At 45.6% G+C, this 21987-nt stretch overlaps 1 protein-coding gene across 4 annotated transcripts in view; it reads right to left on the bottom strand.

Moving 5' to 3' along the window:
- Positions 1–21571, bottom strand: part of Aff1 (AF4/FMR2 family member 1) — a 158638-nt gene extending 137067 nt beyond the window's left edge. For 3 of the 4 annotated variants that reach the window (XM_041641966.1, XM_041641967.1, XM_041641968.1), the window contains exons 1-2: positions 21441–21571; positions 2930–2985 (exon numbers count right to left, since the gene is read on the bottom strand). In XM_041641966.1, coding sequence (XP_041497900.1) covers positions 2930–2958 — 29 coding nt within the window. In that variant the 5' untranslated portion in view covers positions 2959–2985; positions 21441–21571. Of the gene's footprint in view, positions 1–2929; positions 2986–21440 lie in introns of those variants that run through there. The other variant, XM_041641970.1, reaches the window with a different exon arrangement.
- Between the last annotated feature and the right edge of the window lie 416 nt (positions 21572–21987).

Here is a 21987-nt window from a genome sequence, read left to right as displayed (position 1 = left end):
ACATTCTACAGACCAGGTTCATCTGGGACTCACAGAAGATCAGGTGGCTTCTGCCTCCCCAGTACTGAGGTTAAAGGTGTGCACCACCACTCCCGGATAATTTTCTTGTTGATACAAACATTTATAATGTGTACTTAGTCGGGTGTGGTATCACATGCCTTTAGTCCTGATAGTGAGGAGGTGGCAGAAGCAAGAACTCTGAATTCAAGGCCAGTCTTGTCTACAAATCAAGATCCTGGACAGTCAGGGCAACAGAGAAACCCTGTCTTAAAACAAAACAAAATATCCAGTATAGTTGGGCAGTGGAGGCTCATGCCCTTAATCCTGGTACTTGGGAGGCAGAGGAAGGTGGATCTCTGTGAATTTGAGACCAGCCTGGTCTACAGAGTCAGTTTTAGGACAGTCAGGGCTACACACAGAGAAACTCTGTCTTAAAATTTTTTTTTTAAAAAGCAAAAACAAAAACTCAATAAAAATAATAACAAGAACATTTACTTAGGCTGTACTTACAGATGGATCAAAACAGTAAAAGGTCAACAATACTGAATGGGTTGCATGTTAGGGTACCCAGGTTGACCAGATGGATGTATCTGGGCATCAATTACACAAACTGGAAAGCTTGAAGGCTTTCCCTTGAGCCAAGAGACAAAGTAGATTGGCAGGGAAAACTGTTGTTGACCTGTAGACTAAAAGGATCATCATCTTGACATTCTAGGAAAGAAATGATGGAAGTCACTTGAAGGCGCAGACGAGAGAAGTGACATCTTATCTTATAGAGCTGTGACTGATCAAACCCACAAGGAGGTACAAGCCCATATATTACCAGGAGGTGAAGGCAGGAAGGTCCAGAGGGCCAGGCTGGGCTACATGAGACTCTTGCAAACAGGTTGGGATTGAAGAAATTGCTTAGTGGTTAAGGGCACAAGCTGCCCTTGCAGAAGAAGTGAGTTCTGTTCCCAGAACACACACACATTGAGCAATTCACAACTGCCTGTAACTATAGCTCTAGGAGATCCAATACTTCTGACAACACACATACATGATTACACACACACACATAGTATGTAATAAATCTTTTGGAGAGAGAATGTGTATGCTGAACCACATATATTCGTCCTATGTTAGTATGGCTATGTAGTATATGAGTCCAGGGTTCCTAAAACTTAAAAATCAAGAAAAAATGGGGACCTAGACTGTTAGATAAAAGTATCTGCAGATAGTATTTCTCTCAGAATGCTAAGAAGGGACAACTGTTATACTGAGACCACAGGATCCCCCCCCAAAACCACCATGGGGTCTGCACTTGTATGCAAAAACAAAGAGCCTTTATTAAAGTTCGACCTTGGACCCTCAATCCATCCAACATAGCAGTGAGGTTGGAGAGCCATGAGCCCAGTTGGGATAGGGCTTTTACCACAGCAGAGGTTGGGGTGAGGGGACTTTGAAGGTTCAGGACCCCTGATTGGCTGATATTTGTCTAGGGGTGTCTTGGTGACAGGGAATGGGTGAGTGCTAGGCAAAGGGACATCAGGTGATTGTGTCTATAATGGCTGGAATGTTAGGTATTTCCCCTTGGATAGTCTGTTCCTGGGTGGTGCCTGGGTGGTTTCTATTGAGTCCTCATAGCTGGGCCCTACACTAACGAAAGCCCACGTGTTGACCAGATTCATCCCACAGACCACCAGCTTACAAATTCTCATTTAAGTGAAAAAGACAGAAAGCACTTAAATGTCAGCTAAGAATACAGAATACATTACTTTCCACAGACGTGGAGTAGGAAAGACCTTTGGAAGTGCTGTCAAAACCAATCTATAAATGACAAGACATTTATGCAAAGATTCAAGACTTATGTGTAGCCAAAATTATGATCAAACCAAAGACAAATGAGGGCACTTTCCACTGAGGCCTTTGAAGGTCCCATGCTGTCCCTGTAGGAGGGAAGAGAATGTGTATTTCACAGCTGAGTCATCTGACACTGAATCCACAAAGGATTCTCAAGGGCAAGAACAGAGACGTCCTGAGTTTCCAGGCTCCAACCCTCTCACTCAAGAAATATTTATTGAGTAGTTTGAGTCAGTTCCTTCCTTCTTTTCTTTCTTTCTTTCTTTCTTTCTTTCTTTCAAGTGTGTTTTTAATAGCTAATTTAAATAGCTTATTCATATTATTGAAAATTCTTTCTTGATGCCCACTGAATTATTCTTCAAGACTACATCAAAAAGTTGGCTAGGCCGGGCGGTGGTGGCGCACGCCTTTAATCCCAGCACTCGGGAGGCAGAGGCAGGCGGATCTCTGTGAGTTCGAGGCCAGCCTGGTCTACAAAGGGAGTTCCAGGACAGGCTCCAAAGCTACAGAGAAACCCTGTCTCGAAAAAAAAAAAAAAAAAGTTGGCTAGTACAAACACACATCATGAAGGTAGAAAATACATACTACACAAGAAACACCTGCCCCTTAGTACAAAAAAGGAGACCCAAGCAAAGCATGCTGGGTAGAAGAGATGAGGGGAGTACAAGACAAGGACTAGAGAATTCCATCCACTGAGGCACACATAAAGACATTTGTTTCAGCATAGCCTCAGTGAGTGTTCCCTGGAACCAGTGACGCCCGAGCCAGTATTCTGAACACAGAATTGGTGATCTAAATAACAGCCTCACTTCCTCACCAGTGTGTGTACTTGACAGTCCCTGAACTTCTGATAATCCCTCACCTTTACCTCTCTAGCCCTTAAATGACAAGTGTGTGCTGTCACACTCCCCAAACACCCAGAGATCTGCCTCTGCCTCCCAAGTGTTGGGATTAAGGGAATGCACCACCATGCCTGGTGTACTGAATTGGTTTGTCAAGTTTACTTGCTTGACTTTTTGAGACCTGGTCTCTTGGCAGAACCCCGGCTGACCTACAACTCTCTGTGTGGTGCAGACTCCCTGCTTACCTGCTGCTGCTGCTGTCCTTGAATGCCATCGTTGTTGGTCAGTGGAAGGTGCTCATCTGGAAGAGAAATAGCAGCTGTAAGCAGAGCTCACAAGTAGACACATGAGTACACCCAACTAGCAACTATCCTGAAGACAATGGCTCTCAGAAATACACGTGGGTGAGAAATATTGTTTTTAAAAATGTTCTTAGCTATCAGGAAAAAGAAAACTTTTTTGAGATGCCATGTTAACTCAGTCAGAATGCCTGAGATTGAGGCAACAAAGAACAACAAACGTTGGGAATCAGGGAACCCTCATGCACTGCTGGGGTACATATTGGCACAGCCACTATGGAAATCAATGTGACACTTTCTCGGGAAACCAGAAATAGATCCACTTTGTAACCCTACTACACCACTCCTGGGCATATACCCAAAGAACTCTATTTCCGACTACAGAGACACAGGCTCATCCCATCAACTAAGGAATGGATAATGAGAATGTCGTAAACGTTTATCATGGAATTCTGCTCAGCTCTAAAGAAAAATGAAATTTGTAGTGGAATGGTTGAGATAACCCAGACCCAGAAGACAAACACCACGTTCTCACTTATATGCAGATCTTAACATCAAATCTTAAGATTTGTGTGTTAAGTTAGGACAACACTCAGTGCACAGGAAATAAGAAAGGGACTATTGGTGGGATGGAAAAGGAAGATCCTTTTTTGTTTGTTTGTTTCAAGACAGGGTTTCTCTGTGTAGTCACAGGTCTCCTGGAACCCCGTAGACCAGGCTGGCCTCAAACTCAGAGATCTGCCTGCCTCTGCCTCCCAAGTGCTGAGATTAAAGGTGTGCCACCTCCCCCACAACCCCTCTCCAACTCCCCCATACCCTGGACCTTAAGGGAGTGAGAAGAGAACACGGGTGCCATGAGGGGAACGGGAAATAGTGGCAAGGGAGAGAGATGGGGGCAGAGCAGAGCAGGGTATTGGGTAGGGATAACTAATAAGGACTTTGAAAAAGACGTAGAAACCTTCTTTATACAAACTTCCAGATATTTATATGGAATTTAATTGGACCCAGTGCCAGGTATGGGATACATTTCACTAAGTTGTTGGCTAGTGGTGTCCATGAGACTCTCCCCCCTCCCAAACAATACAGCCTATAGCCATTGCTCTTGGTTGACCACCAGAACTTCATGGTAAGACCCTACTGCTGAAGACACTACACAGTTGTCATGGGTACTGACCAGGAAGCTTCCTCCCTACCACCCAGCTTTCATAGTAATAGGAGGCACTGTGCAGCAGGCTGCTGGGAGGTAAAGAAAACACCAGTGGCTTCCTCAGCTGTGAATTGAGTGAATTGCAATAATGTCTAGAACGGAAATGTGTGCTCAGACACAGCAGTAGATGCTCAGACACAGCAGTAGACAAATGGATTCTGCTTGCACTGAAGGCCACTATACAATGGCGAACACATGCCTGGTACTGTAAATCTGGCCAAGAATCCTTGGTTGGGGACTCCCAGGTCACATGGGTGAATCCACTACTGTGTATATTCGAAACAGGGTCACACTGTGTAGACAGCCTGGAACTCACTATGCAGATCAGGCTGGTCTAGAACTCACAGAGATTAGCCTGTCTCTGCCTCTTAAGTGCTGAGATTATAAATATATACCACCACATCCAGCAAACCGACTATCATTCTCTTACATGGACATAGTATCAAACTGTCTTCTAAATTTGTCGCTCTCTACCCATAGACAACAGAGCTCTCAGATCTCATCGGTGACCTAAGCGTAAGTTTCTTTACATGGATGGCTGTTAACCCAGAAATTTAAAACTGGTCACAGTACAGAGAAGGAGGGTTAGTGGAAGGCTTACACCAAGTGGACCGTCTATATCATCACAACACCTCCCCAAGACTCAAGACTATCTCAAAATAAGGAACAAAAAAAAAATGGTAAGAGCGGGCTGGAGAGATGGCTCAGCGCTTAAGAGCATTGCCTGCTCTTCCAAAGGTCCTGAGTTCAATTCCCAGCAACCACATGGTGGCTCACAACCATCTGTAATGAGGTCTGGTGCCCTCTTCTGGCCTGCAGGCACACACAGATAGAACATTGTAGAACATAATAAATAAATGTATATATTAAAAAAAATGGTAAGAGCCAAAGGTCAGGACTGAAGCACAACAGTGTCTTCTGGACACGATGGAACCACGACACGCAGCAGCCATGGTTGTCTACACAGACCTGCTGGACGTGACAGGACCATGGTACTCAGGGACTACTCAGCAGCCATGGTTGTCTGTATCGATCTGCGGGACATGACGGGAATATGACACTAAGGGACTCAGCAGCTGTGGTTGTCTGCACAGACCTGCTGGACATGACAGGACCATGGCACTCAGGGACTACTCTGCAGCTATGGTTGTCAGCACAGACCTGGGCAGGATCTCTGTCAACACTGGATCATGGAGTGGAAAAGGGTATGTTAGCCTTCACCCCTAACCAAGGCTCTCTGTGCAGTCAGTTTTCAAGAAGGGAGAGTCAGTTTTCAAGGGTGGGGTTCCTGGCAGATAGACCATCTTCCAATGGATGGGTCCCACACACAGTAGTAGAGGGCAGCACAAATTGAAGTTCATGGGATATCATCAACAAAAAGGGGAACATAGAGTTGGGGGTAGGGAGATGCGGATGGATCTGGGCGGAGTTGGGGTACTCAAAATGTATGATTTGACATTCTCAAAGAGTAAAAATATTTTAGAAGCTGGCAGTAGTGGTGCATGCCTTTAGTCCCAGCACTCGGGAAGCAGAGGCTGGAGGATCTTAGTGAGTTCAAGGTCAGCCTGGTCTACAAGAGCTAGTTCCAGGACAGCCAGGACTATTACACAGAGAAACCCTGTCTCAAAAAGACAAATAAATAAAATAAAATAATTTTTTTAGAAAGAAAGGAAATGGTTCTTCACTAACTTCCAAAGTACATGAACAAAATAGCTAGCATATTTCAGAAGCCAAACATTACTATGAATTTTGAGGCTGCTACTCAAAGTAATTTCAGGAAGAAAAAATATGCATAGGTTTATGATGGGAAAAGAGGGAAGGAAATACCATAATTTTTCTAGTGTCAACTTTGAGCCAAGCATTATATTAAGCCCTTTGAAAGATAATGTTTCATATAAACAGTGTGATAAGCTTTCAAAGTAAACACTAATATCTTATTTTGCAGATGAGAGACTGGGTTTAATGCTATCAACTCCAGGTCACAGATTGTGTTAGCATCCTCAACAGAACTAAGAGAAAGGGAGAAAAGGTATTGAGTATGAAAACAAACAAAACCAGCTGATCTCCATGTAATAATACAATGTTTTAAAAAAGGAATGTATGGGCCATAAGCCCCAACCACTGTGACATGCATGCTGCTGCCTCAGCAGGGCAAAGGGGGACACAGTGCCTGTATTTATTAAATATGAATTTATTTTTTTAAAAGTGTAGGTTGGCTAGTCATAAAGGCACATGCCTATAATTTGGTGAGGGTTGCAGTTTGGGCTAAGCAAATAGCCAAAACCCTGTCTCAAACACTCCAACAAATAAATCCAAATGGCAATCTTAACCTGCTCCTCTTTCTCCCTTTTCTTCTTCAATTTTAAACAGAGTCTCAAAATCACTATACAATAGAGGTTGCCTGATTCTCCTGCCTCTACTTCCTATGAGTTACAATTACAGGCATGTGCCACATGCTGACTTAAAATAAAATTCTTGGTGCATTCTCTGAAAATGAGCCTGGATTTTAGGAAAAGACATTTGTTCCACAATCTGGGCCGGCGGCCTTGGTGCTATCTGTGTGTCTAGGAATAGCTTTCTGAGTAAATACCAGCAGCTGTTTCCCTTCCCTGCCTATCTGTAAATTGGCTGGACTAAGCTAACTTGCTTCAGTGGTTTGTTTTGTTTTGTTTTGTTTCTCCAAGCATTTGTAAAGACAAAGGTGGGTTGCCAAATGACCTTAATGACCCATCACGATTTGACGCGACTGGCAACACTACACGAAATCTGTAACCATTTTCGATCGCCTGCTTTGACTTCTCAACTGTTACAGTTTCTTCTCGGGCTGAACCCCTGTGTAGAAATCCTACACAGTTCTACCAGAGGTACTGATAAGTAAGGCCTTTGATGTCCCTCTCCATGAAACGTTAAACTGCTAACTACAATGTTTCCATCCTAGTAGATATTATTTGTTACTATTGGCTCTTCTCCCAAAAGGCTACAAGGCAGCAGATGCTACATTGCCTTTCTCTCTTCCCAGTGGAGCTCTAAGGTTTTCAGGGTCAGACTTCTTTTGGAGTCTCACCTCCAGGCAGGCACAGAGCCTTGGGTAAAACCCCTACAATCTCCAACTCCACACCCCTTTTCATCCTGCCCCCGGCCCCTGACTTTGCCTCCCTTTTCTCTCTTTATCCCACTTTCCTCCCTCCCTCTCCGCTCTCACTCACTTTCTTGAACACAGAAAATGATCAATAAAAACTAATAAATCAATATCCTTGATAATACTTATGTAGAGGCATCTGAAGAATCTACAATGGCATTACCACATGTGCTTCTGTTTATGTGGAGCCCGAACTGTACAACAAGCGTGTCTACCCATCAAGGGCTCTATGTCATTAACGGGACACAAACTAGAATCCCACGGCTAGGGAATCTCAGTGAGGGGCTGTCTAGATCAGGCTGTGGTCCTGTCAGTGAGAATTTTGTTTTAACTGAAGTGGGAAGAGCTGCCCACTGTGAGTTGCTCCATTCCCTAGGCAAAGGATGCTGAACTGCATGAGAGGAGAAAGTGAGTCAACTGTGCTCATGTATGAAGCCACTGCTCTTTGCTCTTGATTATGGAGGTCATGTGACCAGCTGCTTCACCCTGCCATCTCGACTTTCCCACGATGAAGAACTGAAACCAGGAATTATGAATCACCAAATAAATCCTTTCTCTCTTAAGTTGCTTTTCTTTCTTTCTTCCTTTTTTGAAAAGGTTTCTCTGTGTAAAAATTCTGACTGTCCTGGAATTTGCTTTGTAGATCAGGCTGACCTCAAATGTGCAGAGATCGGCCTGCTGGGATTAAAGGCATGTACCGCCACTGCCTGAGCTTAAGTTGCTTTTGTTATAGTGTCTGTCACAACAACAGAACAACCAAAACTGAAACAGACTCCTAGCTCCTACACCAGGCAACACGCAGCAGACACCACTGCCATGTCTAGTGTCATCGATGCACGTATGATGGGGGCACAAACTGTTAAGCAAAACAGATATTCTGCCCTAAAAGCTGCTACAGAGAAGAACAAAACTGGGGTGGAGAAGGCCAGAGAGGAAATGAGGGAGGCCGTAGAAATTTCATAGAGAGGCTGATTAGAGAATGGAACTGCAGTTAGCAGTCATCAAAGGACGGAGGAGCAAGCCCTGACCACCAATTCAAGATGGTCATAGAGGCTGAAAGGAGGAAGGCTGCAGGGGTGCTAACAGCTACCTAGGTGCATAAGAAGGGAAGCGAGCACAGCCTGTGAGAATCACATCCCCTACTTAGCTGAGAGGCAGAAGCTTTCCAAAACCACAGAGGTAGGAGCTAGATGACTGCGCCACTAGAACGCGGGGCTTAATCTCACAGGAAAGACTGATCTGTCTACGAGATCTGTCTGCTATGGTCACGTGTGGTTTGCATAGCTAGTACATACCCACTAAATCAGATGTGCCGTGAGGTGAGAAGATAGGCCCAGGATAACCAGGATATCATCCTAAAGATCGCAGAAAGAAACCGTGCACGTAGTTTAGGTTAGCAGTTCTCTTTTCAAATTTTCTTAATTGTTTGTTTGTTTTGTTGAGACAGGGCCTCACTATATAGTTCTGGCTATCCTGAAACTCACTATGTAGACCAGGCTGGCCCTGAAATTATAGAGATTTATCTGTCTGCTTCTACCTCCTGAGTACTGGAATTAAAAAAGAGTTCACCATAAGTCTAGCAACTAGATTTATTTATTTTTATTTTATGTCTATGTATGGGTGTTTTGCCTGTATGTATATCTGTGTGTCTGGTGCCTACGGTGGCCGGAATATGAAATTTGATCCCTTGGAACTGGAGTTACAGACACTTCTGAGCTACAATGTGGTTGCTGGGAATTGAACCCAGGTCCTCTAGAAGAGCAGTCAGTGTTCCTAACCACTGAGTCGTCTGCCCAGCATCCAGGTTAGCATCTCTTATCACATGATGCTGAATGTGGTGGCCCAGGCTGAGGGAGGAAGAGTTCAAAGTCAGTGAGTCTGAGACCAGCCAGGGCTAGTAGAACCATCCCACCCCATCAAAAAAAAAAAAACCTGTGTGTATTTGTGTGCACACTCATGTATGCACACATGTGTATAATCACATGAGGGCTGAGATACAATAGTACTTGCCTAATATATACAAGGCCCTGCCTGGGTCGGATTCCCAGCAACCACATGGTGGCTCACAACCCTCTATAATAGGATCTAATGCTCTCTTCTGGCATGGAGGTATACATGCAGAGCACTCACACATAAAATATAAATAAATCTAAATATTTAAAAGAAAGAAAAGGTCCTTCTGAGCCAAATGGTGGTGGTGCATGCCTTTAATGTCAGCGTTCAGAAGGCAAAGGCAAGCAGATCTCTGAGTTGGTCTAGAGAGCAAGTTGCAGGAGAGTCAGGGCTATACAGAGAATCTTGTCTCAAAAAGAAAGAAAGGAAGAAAGAAAGAAAGAAAGAAAGAAAAAAGGAAGGAAGAAAGAAAAAGAAAAACAAAGTCTTCCTGAAGTTTGTAAACATTTTTATATTAACTTTATTACATGATCATCATCATAAAAACAAGAAGAGTTCTAGTACAATGACTAGCTCATATGGAGCCCTTCCTAAGCAGTACAGTTGGTCGGGATTGGTCAGGTTGATCTGGGCCTTGCTAAAAGATTCCACCTTTGAATTGACAAAGTGAACTAATCCGGTCTTAGATCCCATCACCACGACCTAGTTTCCGTAGGGTCTAGAGAAACTAGAGGGCTCCTGGACTAGTCATTCCTGGCCATCCCCTCTACCCTCCACCTCTTCTCCTTTCCAGGAATAACCATCTCTCGGTAAAAGGCAATGTGCTGGGGTGACTCATGAGTCACGCTTTTTTTTCTCTCCCATTTTACAGAATTCCACCCCACTCCAGACTGGAGCACTTAAACTCCTCTATCTCTTCAAGGCCACTTGGACCCACAAGCTGGGAAGCCAGCAATGGAACACAGTTTTTCCAGCCAACTCCCAGGCAGAGGCTTTGCTTCCAGATCCCAGATCCCAGCATACACACATGTTCAGCTTGCTCCCCTCAGCCCTGACTCCCTTCCAGGATAACTGCAAAAATTAACAATGCACTTGGTAACAAGGTTAGAAACCATTTGACTTAAGTCTATGTGTCTTCTACAGCTAGTCCAGGAGGCTGGCTCTGGGCAGGAGACCTTCAGCTACTCAGTTAGGGCATCAGGAACACACTCCTCTCTTGGGAGCACTTGGGAGGCAGAGGCAGGCAGATCTCTGTAAGTTTGAGGCTAGCCTGGTCTACAGAGCAAATTCCAGGACAGTCAGGGCTGTAAAAGAGAGGACCCCTGTCTTGAAAAAAAGAAAGAAAGAAAATCCCCTCAATGAAATGCAAACTCTAGTTCCAATTTTACATTTTTATTCCCCGAGGTTATGATTTGTGTATTAATGGCTATGGTAGACAGACTTTAACAGAGCATAGTCCAATAAGAAGAGTCTACCAGCAGGAATGAGCAACCTGTTGACATGGTGACAGGATAGTGTCATTACAAAGTCCATGTCAATAACAGTTCAATCTATTTATTGGGTGGGGGGGGTGCCAAAATGTTCTAATTAGGTCTATGCTTTTTGTTTTGGGCCACATTCATAGCTGTTCTGGGTCAGGGGTTGCACGTGCCTGGTTGAATATGCTACACCGGCAAATTTGTCTCCCAATCTCAGAGGCTTAGCCAAATAGATGCTTAGTTCATATTTTGGGTCTGCTCCATATTTATATGCTATACTGAGGAGGGAGGGGCAGGAAATTTGATACACATTGAGAAACTCCAGCTACTGAGAAGTGTACTTTCTGTTTTTTCATTTTTGGTAGTTCTTTGAGAATTTTGTACAATGGATTCTGATAGAACTGCCCCTTCCCTATCTACCCAACTTTGTGTCTCTTCTTTTTCTTCTTCTCTTCTTTTTCTTCTCTTCTTCTTCTTTCTTCTTCTTCTTCTTCTTCTTCTTCTTCTTCTTCTTCTTCTTCTTCTAATTTTAAATCATTTAGTCCAGTTTGTGATGCTCATATATTTCTGGATGTGTAGTCTTTCACAGAAACAGTCACGTACCGGGAGTAACTCCCTCTCCTGGCAGCTATCAATAACCAACATCTCCTCAGTTATGGGTGGGACTTTGTGTCCACTTCCACTCTCTGCGCTGAGATTTCTGTCTGAGCTGAGCTGACACAGCACTAGGGCATGCTGTCACAAACTGAAATCATGTGTACAACCAGCTTGCTGTGCCCAGAAAACAGTTCCCTTATGGTTATCCACCACCTTTGGATCTACAATCTTTCGGCCCCTTCTCCAAAGATCCCTGAGCCATAGGAAGAGGGGAGAGGGGTGATACAGAGGTCCCATTTAGGGCTGAATTCAGCAGTCTCCTCTGCACCATGCCCAGTTGTGGGCCAGTGTATTAATCGCCATTAGTTGCAAATGGAAAAGTCTCATATGAGGACCGAGAGATGCGCTAACTTATGGGCATAACGTTAAGTCAAGGTTTTTAGGAGTCAGTTTAATACTATGCACTTTTAATAGGAAAGTTGTATACATTTTCCCCTAGATTTATGACCTGTCTCACAACAGGTTTGTGGCAGGACAGGAATAGCAGTACTGGGAATGGACTTCATCTTACACATGGGGCCTTAAATTCAATCAGAAAGTTGGCTACTCCTGTGACGTTCCTGCCACTATTACATCAGTGGACATTCAGAAGAAGGCTGCAAGTTTGAGATCACTGTTATGTAGATATCTCAGGCCAGCCAGGCAGCCAGGGCTGGAGGGTTTTGTTTTGTTTGTTTGTTTTCTTTAAAAAATGCAAAGCTGGAGTCTGCAGAAAGGGTAGAAGTGAAATGTTCAATTTTGTAACCATGGCTCAAGAGGGAGATAATAGTGATTATTACAATTTGGCCAAGGAGCAAAAGCAGTCTAGGCCAAAAATTCACCAGACAACCAGACATACACATCCGGGTCTTACAAGTAATGTTCAGTGGAACCTGGAGGAAACACCGTGAAGTGGCCACGTTCGATCGCAGATCACACTGTCCTTAGAAGTAGAAGCTTAAGGAAGGGAAAGTACTTAAGTACTCCATCAAAGAAATTTGCAATTACAGTCAATTGGACGGGGAGAAGAAATTTCACACCTCATAACACCCCCAGGGAACGAGTCAGAACAGCATCAAACACAACAATTTAGGTGCGATGGCCAATCTTCTCAACTGGACTAATCGGTAATTAAACCCAAGCAGCGCGAGGGCAACTGCGTGGTTTTCTCTTGGTTGGATTATTTGAAGTGGAAGACCCACGCTAAATCCAGATCACTTTGGGTTAGAAGACCCACCCCAAACCTGGGCCACACCTTCTGGTGGCAGCCCCCATGAAAGGACACTGTTAGAACCCACTGCAGAGACATTCAGCCCAAGGGTTCAAGGACTGACTATTCTACCAGCTCTGTCTTTTCGGAGTTCCCCAATACAGCATACCTACAATGAAGAGAAATAAGTTTTTTGTGATCATGGGGTTTCACACACAAACAATTACAAGGAAGAAAATGGACAGAATAGAACAATTTAATTTGCCAGGTGGTGGTGGTGCACGCCTTTAATCCCAGCACTCCAGAGGCAGGTGGATCTCTGAGTTCAAGGCCAGCCTGGTCTACAATAGCTAGTTCCAGGACAGGCTCCATAGCTACAGAGAAACCCTGCCTTAAAAAACGAAATAAAACAAACAAACAAAAAAAAAAGCTTAACTTAAAAGTGTGACTTTCAGAGATGGAAATCAAGAGCACAGCCTTGGTTTGTGATCCCCAGATAATGAATCTTTCTATTCCTGGAGGATAATTTGGGTGTTCTCCTTAATTAATCCCCTGTGTCCCACCCCCTCCCCAGCCTAGTCCTGGAAGAAATTAATCATAGGTGTAAGCAGCAGTTGAGACTGAATCCAATTTGAAAGAATAATATGAGCTAGGTGTGGTAATGCACGCCTATATTCCCAGCATTCCAGATCCTGAGTTCAAGGCTAGTCATAGCAAAATCCTATCTCAGAGACAGTGGAGCTGGGAATATATACACATATATTTTAAATATTTTATCTATTTTTCCCCCAGACAAGGTTTCTCTGAGTAGCCCTGAACACCCTAGAACTCGCTCCATCCATCTGACCTTGAACTCAGAAATCCATCACCTGGCTCTCCATCCTGAGCGGTGGGATTAAAGGCATGTGCCATCATGCTCAGCACTAAAGTATTTTATTTATTTTTATGTATTAGTACTTTTCATTTGTTGTGATAAAACACCATGATCAAGGCAACTTACAGGGGGGAAAGGGGGACTTCTTTGGCCTTAAAAATTCCAGAGAAACAAGAGTCCACCATAGCAGGGAAGTGTTGATAAGCAGCCGGTATGGCAGCAGCAACAGTTGAGAGCTCACAGCTCTAACCTGGAGCAGGAAGCAGAGAGAGGGGGGTGAAACGCCACGTGAAAGCCTGCCACAGTTGTGAACTGCCATGTAGCTCGGAGAATGGAAATGGGTCCTCTGGAGGAGCAGGAAAGGCTCTCAACTGACAAGTCATTGCTCTCATCCCTATACTTATTTATTTACTGTTCAAAAGGAAAGAGGACTGGGCAGTGGTGGTGCACGCCTTTAATCCCAGCACTCAGGAGGCAGAGGCAGGTGGCTATCTATGAGTTCTAGGCCAGCCTGGTCTACAGAGTGAATTCCAGGACAGCCAGAGCTACAGAGAAACGCTGTATCTATTAACAAGACAAAACAAAGGGAAAGGAAAGATGGCCAGAGAGATGGCTCAGTGGGTAAAATACAATTGCTACCAAGCCTGGCAACCTGAGTTTGATCCCTAAGACCCACAAGTTGGAAGGAGAGAACCAACATCCACAAGCTGCCCTCTGACCTCCATATATATCCGCACATACATACACATACATAATAAGAGAATAAAAATGGGATAGAACCAACACAACATTCCCCTTGGGGGTAAAAATGCCACACACATGTTAAAATTAGCGTTTATAATGTTTATAATGCTCCAAGTACTCACACATTTAGTGCCCTAACCTACTCAGCTACCTAGCAGGGCAGTACTACTGTGTCACTCCCTTATTTTAGAGACCCTTCTCAGGTCTGTGGCATGTCATACCAGCAGAGATACAAAGTGCCTACGATACAGGTTGTCCTCAAGAATGTATGTGTGGAAGACAGCTTGGAGAAGACAGCTAGTGTCTATTTCTACAGTAAAGGGGAGCATGTTTATCACATGGTGTAATCAACACACTAACTCCCCCGGAGTACAGAGCAGTTGTACTGCCAATTACACACAATGGGATTCCCTGCGCTCTGGATTCTGTCCTGAAACACAGCTCTCTGAGTCTGCAGGCCAGCCCTGTGTAAACTGGAGCTTAGAAAAAGAAAATAAATTACTGGCGCAGCAGCTACCGTCATGAATGACACCCTGAAGTCCTGGAGACTGTGGCAGGTTAATCTGCTGGCTTGTGAGCAGGACAACACCGCACCTTCACATTCTTTGACCGGAAGTTAACTGCTCTGCCTAAGATCTGACAAGTGGCAGGAGGTACATTAAAGACCGTAAGTCTGCACATCCAGCTCAGAGCCATGCTGGTTCCAGAAATAGAAGCAGCAACAGCTCCCGGTTACACAAGCAAATTCTGCACCCGCGTCCCAGACACACCCGAATCAAGCACTCTGGCACTAACAGGATCATTGGTGGCTACAAAGCCAGCCACGAGACTCCGATGATCACCGCAACAACATACACATTCAACACGTCCACAAGGCTAAAGAAAACCGTGCAGGGATGAGAGATTTACTCAGACGTGTATTCTTGAAAGCCAAAACAGAGCTTTCATAAACTCAAGAATAGCTTTTCTGAACTGAAGGAGCCAGTTTGTAAGGTGCACATGGACAGAGGCTACAGGGCTACATGGATGATGGTTCTGGAAACCTTGTTTTTGAGACTAGGTCTCTTGACGAGTAGGCTGTCTATCCCTCGTGTCGTACCAGGAAAGACTCCTATTCAACCACAGTGCTATACACCCAGCCCTTTCTGATTGATTTGTCATTGGTACCTGTTTTGTAAGACAGAATCTCAGGACCCATAGACTGAACTGGCCTTGAGCTCACAGAGATCAGCCTGCCTCTGTCTTCCAAACGCTGGGATTAAAAGTCTGAGCCATGCCTAGCAGTATTTTTAGAATGGGTCTCCCCCCCCCCCAAAAAAAAGAATGGGTCTTAATAAGTAAGTTATTCAGGCTACCATTGAGTTTGTCATTTTTTGAGGTTTTATTTATTTTATGCATATGAAGGTCTGCTTTGCATGCCTGAGTCTGTGCATACATGTGCCATGTACACACATTGTCCACGGAGGCCAGGAAAGGGTTTCTGATTGCCTGAGACTGGATAGTGACAGGGCATTAGGAGTTGCCATGTGGGTACTGAGAATCAAATCGGGGTCATCTGGAAGAGCAGCCAGTGCTCATAACCACTGAACCATCTCTCTAGTTCCTCCCCTTGAACTTGTGATTCTCCTGTCTCTGCCTTCTGAACAGCTGGGGTTACAGACTTGTACAACAGGCCCAGCTAAGCTAAGATCCTCAGTGCAGAGATACAATTTGTCTGTCAAATAGGTCTGCATAGCATTCTCCTTTGGGGGCACAAATTATATATATATCTGGAATGCTGGATGAAAATGCTTACTTCTTCACTCCCATAGTGATGAGAAAGAATTACTTAGCCAAGGGGAAAGACTATTTATACTATAGAGTCAAGCTGTAATTCTTGAAAAACAGGAAACCACATATCAACACAGCCAATAGCGTCTACCACGCTAGAAAGTACAGCCGGGCTTCAACTCACAGAGTCAAGTCATTCAGCTGCAGCTTGGTTTCCTGATTTTAAAAGGGAAAATGAACTCCGGCTTCAGAGTCACAAAGAGGTGTGCATCGTATGACATGGAAATCAACCCAGAAGGGCTCTCTGGGAATGTACCTGATCGCTCTTCTGCAGACCACGGCTCACCAGTGTCACGCTTAGATTGCTGTCTAGCACACTGAAGAAGGATCAGGAATAAACAAGATATTTCATAGCATTATTTCCTCCAGGCTCCACTCGACACAAAACTCTTTCAGTAGGAAAAAGTCATTCTAACAAGGAGCACTTAGTCATGTTTAAAATGGGCCAGATAATTTGAGACCGTCAGCTGACTGTCTTCCCCTGGAGAATACTACTAAAGGAGTGCTGTCCCCAGGCAGGAAAGAGGAACTCATTAGCAGCAGGGACAGCCTTGTCACACAGTATCAACTCTGCTATAACAAGTTGCAAACACCAGAAATTAAGTATCAGAGGGGCGGGGGCTGCAGGCATAGCTCAGTTAGTGGGTAGAGTGCTTGCCTAGCCCGCACCAAGTCCATGGTTCAGTTCTCAGGTATATACACAGTTTGTGGCCAGCTACAGAAAACCCTATCTCAAAAATAAAAAAATAAAATAAAGGTTAGAGACGCGGCTTAGCGGGTAAGGTGGCTGTGGGCAAGCATGAGGACCTGCCTTCAAAGCTCTAGGGATCATGTGAAAAGCTGGGGTGCCAGCCAAACTCCAGACTCAGTGTTTGACTCTATTCTTAAAGGAATAAGGTGGAAGCCGTAACACAGGACAGCTGACATCCTCTTCTGGACTGTATATGAACACACACAGATGCTCACACAAACACACCTACATGCATATATGCCACACAAGAGAGAAAGACAGAGAGAATTCATCATTAATAAAATACATATACCTATTAAGGATCACATATTTCACATTTACATCCATGCTGTGGTATTGATTTTTAATACAATCCAAGACTGAAGCCCCTTGTCCCCTTTAATCCCAGGACTTGTAGGTAGAGGATAGGTGGGCCTCTGAGATCTCTGAGTTCCGGGCCAGCCTGGTCTACAAAGATAGTTTCAAGACAGACAGAGCTGTTACATGAAGAAACCCTGTCTCAAAAAATGAATATATATATATGAGGGGGAGGCATGGAAGGGTGTCAGAGACCTTGGAGCTAGAGTTATGTGCCTACTGGGAACTACACCCAGGTCCTCTGGAAGAACAGCAAGAACCAGTGCTCTCTAACTACTGAGCCATCTCTGCAGCCCAGTTTTGACTTTTAAAAAGTGAAAATATAGGGCTATTTCAGGACTTAGATTTTAACATTCAACTAACTCCATGAGAGATTATGCAGATTTGATGAGAGCTGAGCATGGAACTCTTTCCACTTGTTTTTCAAAAGTAATAAAAACACGTTTCTTTTCAAAAGCTTGATTTTAAGCTGCCTGTGTGGTGGGGTACACCAACAATCCTAGCACTTCAAAAGCTGAGGCAGGAGGTTCCTGAGTCCCAGGCGAGTTTCGGCTACATAGTAAGAATCTGTTTGGATGGGGCTGGAGAAATGACTCAATGGTTAAGATCCCTTGCTGCTCTTACAGGACCCAGGTTCGGTTCCCAGCACCTATATGGCTGTAAGCCCCCCTCCCCTAGTAGGGGCCCACAGAAGCCAGAAGACAGTTTCAGGGGCTCTGCCACCACCTCCTGGCTTCTGCAGGCACCACATGCGCATGGGTACACTAACATACTTGCAGACAAGCACTCATACACATAAAATAAAGATACACGCTACAGCTCGAATTCTAACTAGTATTAACAAAAGCCCGTAGTCAGATATTAGGGGGTGAAAACCAAAGGATCAGAGAAGCAGTGCGGCCAGCCACTAGAGAAACTGTTTGCCCTACTGAATCCTCAGACTGAAGGGGCAACCATGTCTCTGGGCCTGTCTCCATGAAACCTCAGACTGAATGCAATGAGCACCTGTCTCCCCCACCTCCCGTATTCCTCTCTCCACCCAGTTATGTCACTCCTGTCTCCACCTCCCTAGTGCTGGGATTAAAGGTGTGTGCCACCATTGTCTGGTCTCTCTATGGCTAACTAGTCTGAGAGTGTGGATTACCCTAGAACTAGAGTAACTAGCTCCACACTCTGATCTTCAGACAAGCTTTATTTGTTACAGCGCAAACAAAATATCTAAAGACTTACCTGCAAACAGCAAAGGAGGCAGACATCATAGCTCATGTCTATAATCCCAGCTCATGGGAAGTCAAGGCAATACAGTGTTAAATTTAAGACCACTCTGGGCTATGTAGCAAATTCTAGTTCAGCCTGGACTACAGACCAAGACCCTGTCTCAAAACCAACAAAACACAAGGGAAGAAAAGACAATTTTCTACCTTTTTTTTTTCAACACCAAAGGCAGTAATTAACTGAACAACTTTATGGATAAATATGTATTGGTGTATGTCGAGTGTGTGGTGCAGGCCTTTGATCCCAGCACCTAGGCAGAAGCAGGAGGATCTCTGTGAGTTTCTTGGATAGTCCACAGAGTGAAATTAAGGATGGCCAGGACTATACAGAGTTTCTGAAAAACAAAACAAACAAACAAAAAACAAACAAACAAAAAATAGGTGTCTAACAAAACTACAATTTGTATGTGTGTTTACTTTTTTTATTTTATATGCATTGGTGTTTTGCTTGCATGCTTGTGTTAGGGTGTTGATTACCATTGAATTGGAGTTACAGACAGTTGTGAGCTGCCATGTGAGTGCTGGGAATTGAACCGGCGTCCTCTGGAAGAGCAGCCAGTGCTCTCAACTATTGAGTCCTCTCTCCAGCCCCAAATATATGTATATCTTAACTGAATGTCTAGGAGTGCTAATTGGGTGTAGAGGCTGAGGCAAGAGGATCACAAAGGCTACCTGAGATACATAGTGAGAATCTTTGAAAAATCAAAAACAAAACAAAAACCAAAAGAATGAAAAGGAGGCAGAGAGAGGATAAAGAACAGGAGGAACATCACCGCCACCACCACCTGTTAGCTCAACCAGCGCTTTACAAAATTCAGTTAAACCAAGTAGGAAGCCAGAGAAACAGTGGGTTCTGATACTGTCTGATTACCCCATAACGGAACACTGACTTCTGGGGCAGGGCGGAGGGCGGGGGGGGGGGGGCAACTTGTCCTGCATACAGTGAGAAAAACAGTATTTAAAATAGTCTGGCCGGGCAGTGGTGGCTCATGCCTTTAATCCCAGCACTCGGGAGGCAGAGGCAGGCGGATCTCTGTGAGTTCTAGGCCAGCCTGGTCTACAAGAGCTAGTGCCAGGACAGGCTCCAAAGCTACAGAGAAACCCTGTCTCAAAAAACTAAAAAAATAAAATAAATAGTCTGGACTTTTATTTTGCTATATTGTACAATCTTTGGGTGATTTTTGTATCCTCACCGAAGACAACATGATTCATCAAAACTGTCTTTTTGCAAGGTCAAAGAGTTCCACAAATGACCAAAGCCAAGGGCCCTATAGAAATGCACTTTCTGCACTGAATAATTAAGATATATTAACGCCAATGTGTAACAGCCCAGCTTCCTTCTGCAGAAGGCAAAAGATATTCCCAGGATGGAACCGGCTAGTCCCACATCCCTGGAGTCAGTAAACTTGGAATATTTCAAAACTAGAAACAATCACCGCTGTCTAAAATTCGGTCTCCTAAGTCTCTCTCACTTTGACCCTTCTCATCTCAAAGCTTTTCCATCCTAAGTTCTTGCTCTTCTCGGACACGCTGGATTCTAATACATTCCCCCAGTTTTAATTAGAATTTACCTTTTCTCCTATTCTCCCCGGGATTGTTAGCTTTCCATTCTCCCCTTTCCTTTCAGGCATGTTTATCTTCCCCACAGTCAAGAAATCACCTTTAAGTGGAGCAAGCAAGCCATGGAGAATTTTCAATCACTTGTGAATCTATTTCTAGAATACCCACTCACGGAATTCTTCCCACTAAAGATGAAAGGCAAGCTAAGGAAATACATTAGACAGAGGAAGCAAACACTCAAGCAGGGCCATAGCTAGGTGTTTGTAAGCCGCAGGGAAGAAGCTGAGTCTTTCCACTTTGCGGGCCCCCCATCTAAGACCACCAGCCTCACACCGCCCAGGTCTGTGAACGGGCTGCTGCCCACCCCCACCTTCCTGCATTCCGCATGACCTTGTCCTGAGTCCTGCGCAGAACCCACTCCTAGGACTACTCAGTGACTCCACTGCAGAGCTCGGAATTCTCACTTTGCAACTGTCCCAGGCAGCACTGCGTCTGCAGCGCGGTTCCTGGTTCCGCACTGAAGGTTTTCAATGTGCCAAGTTCCTCAGCGGCGGGTCATACCCCCCATGGAGCACCAACAGGATTAAAATTATCCCACCCTACCCTTCAAAAGAGTACAATGCAAGGCAAATGGAAGCGCCGGCAGTCAGGGCTTTCCGCCAGCTCTGTCTGGTTCTCGGAAGATTCGGACACAGCCACAACCTCCAAAGCCAAGGGTCTTAGGACGATTTGCATAACAGTATTGGTGGAGAAAACCCAAACCGCAAAACGCTGGAAGGTCCCTCAGGGCTCCGTTCCTGGAAGTAGGGTTCCACACAGGAAGCGTGTGATTCGTACTCCCCCTCGAACCGTGCCCCTCTAACTCACTAACCGAGGGTTAGAGACTCAATCACCAAGGACCCGACACTGGAGAGAACAGTGGGGGTTGGGGTACCGTCCAAAGAAACTAGCCAATCCTTATTCTTAAAACGCCGTCTCCTTCCGTCCGGCACAGCAGTTCTCAGAAGTGCCTCCAACTTTTTCTGCCTGGAGGATGCTGACCACCGCCCCACACCTCCTCTCTATCACAATTAGAGGGGATCAGTAGGTACCACTAATCTCCTGCCAGATGCTGGGGTAGTAGAGTCGGAAGCGGAGGAGGGAAGAACCTGGCTGTACTCAAGAAACTTCTCGGACTCCGGGTTACGCAACTCAGGGACCAGCCTCCAACAACGGGACATTTTCCCGCAGGACACGAGGCTCAAGGGGGCGAGGGTGAACGAGCGACCTCTCAGGTCCTCGTCCCCGTGGGTTTCTGGAAGCTACCTGCAGCGGAACCGCAGACAGAGGAGGTGCGCGCCTATCTTCTGCTCCATTCTGCCGAAAGGTTACCACCCGGAAAGTGGCAAGGCCGGCCTTGAGTTAGAGTGCGGGGCAGCCTGGCTGCCGAAAAGTTTGCGACTGCGGCGCCTGGGACCAGGAGGACCCCAGATCCCCAACCCCAGACACGCAGAGCTCGGCTTACCTTCTAGCTCCTTTGGTCCTCCAGTCCCGGCTGGGGCGTCCTCGCCACCTCCCTTGACCTGTTGAGATGCAGGGACGCGAGTCCGGCCCTAGAGCCGCGGGGACCCGAGGGTGCAGCTCGCACCACGGCGTGTGCAGGCTGCGGGCCGAGTGCACCCGGCTCTGCCCGCTACCCGTTCGCCAGCTTCGGGCATCGGCCGCCCGGAACGCCCTGAGACACAGGCCACGCCCTCCGTGCCAAGCCACGCCCCTCTTTGCCCCACCCCCACCCGGCCCAGCTCCGCCCTAGCCCACACCCTCCTGCCCTCGCCACCCCAAAGGCGAGGAACATTGCGGTCCTGCTACGGAGACGCGGGTGGGAGGATCGTGGGGAAACTGCGGTTCCGGAGAGAACGCGGCAGTAACCGCGCCGACCGCGTGGGTGACCCTGCCCCAGGATGCTGCGGGGACACCACAACCTTCGGCTTGACAACCAGATTAAGCTCCGGGTCAAGTTGCGACCGAAAGTGTCAAGGAGGCTTTTTTGCAAGCTCCTGTACAATTGGAAC

Source organism: Microtus oregoni, unplaced genomic scaffold (genome assembly GCF_018167655.1).
Source record: "Microtus oregoni isolate MIOR12 unplaced genomic scaffold, Mior012 000072F_ref0000427, whole genome shotgun sequence".
In the NCBI taxonomy this organism is placed as follows: Eukaryota; Metazoa; Chordata; class Mammalia; order Rodentia; family Cricetidae; genus Microtus; species Microtus oregoni.
The sequence above is the reverse complement of the archived record's forward strand: the minus strand, read 5'-3'. Positions and strand labels throughout refer to the sequence as shown.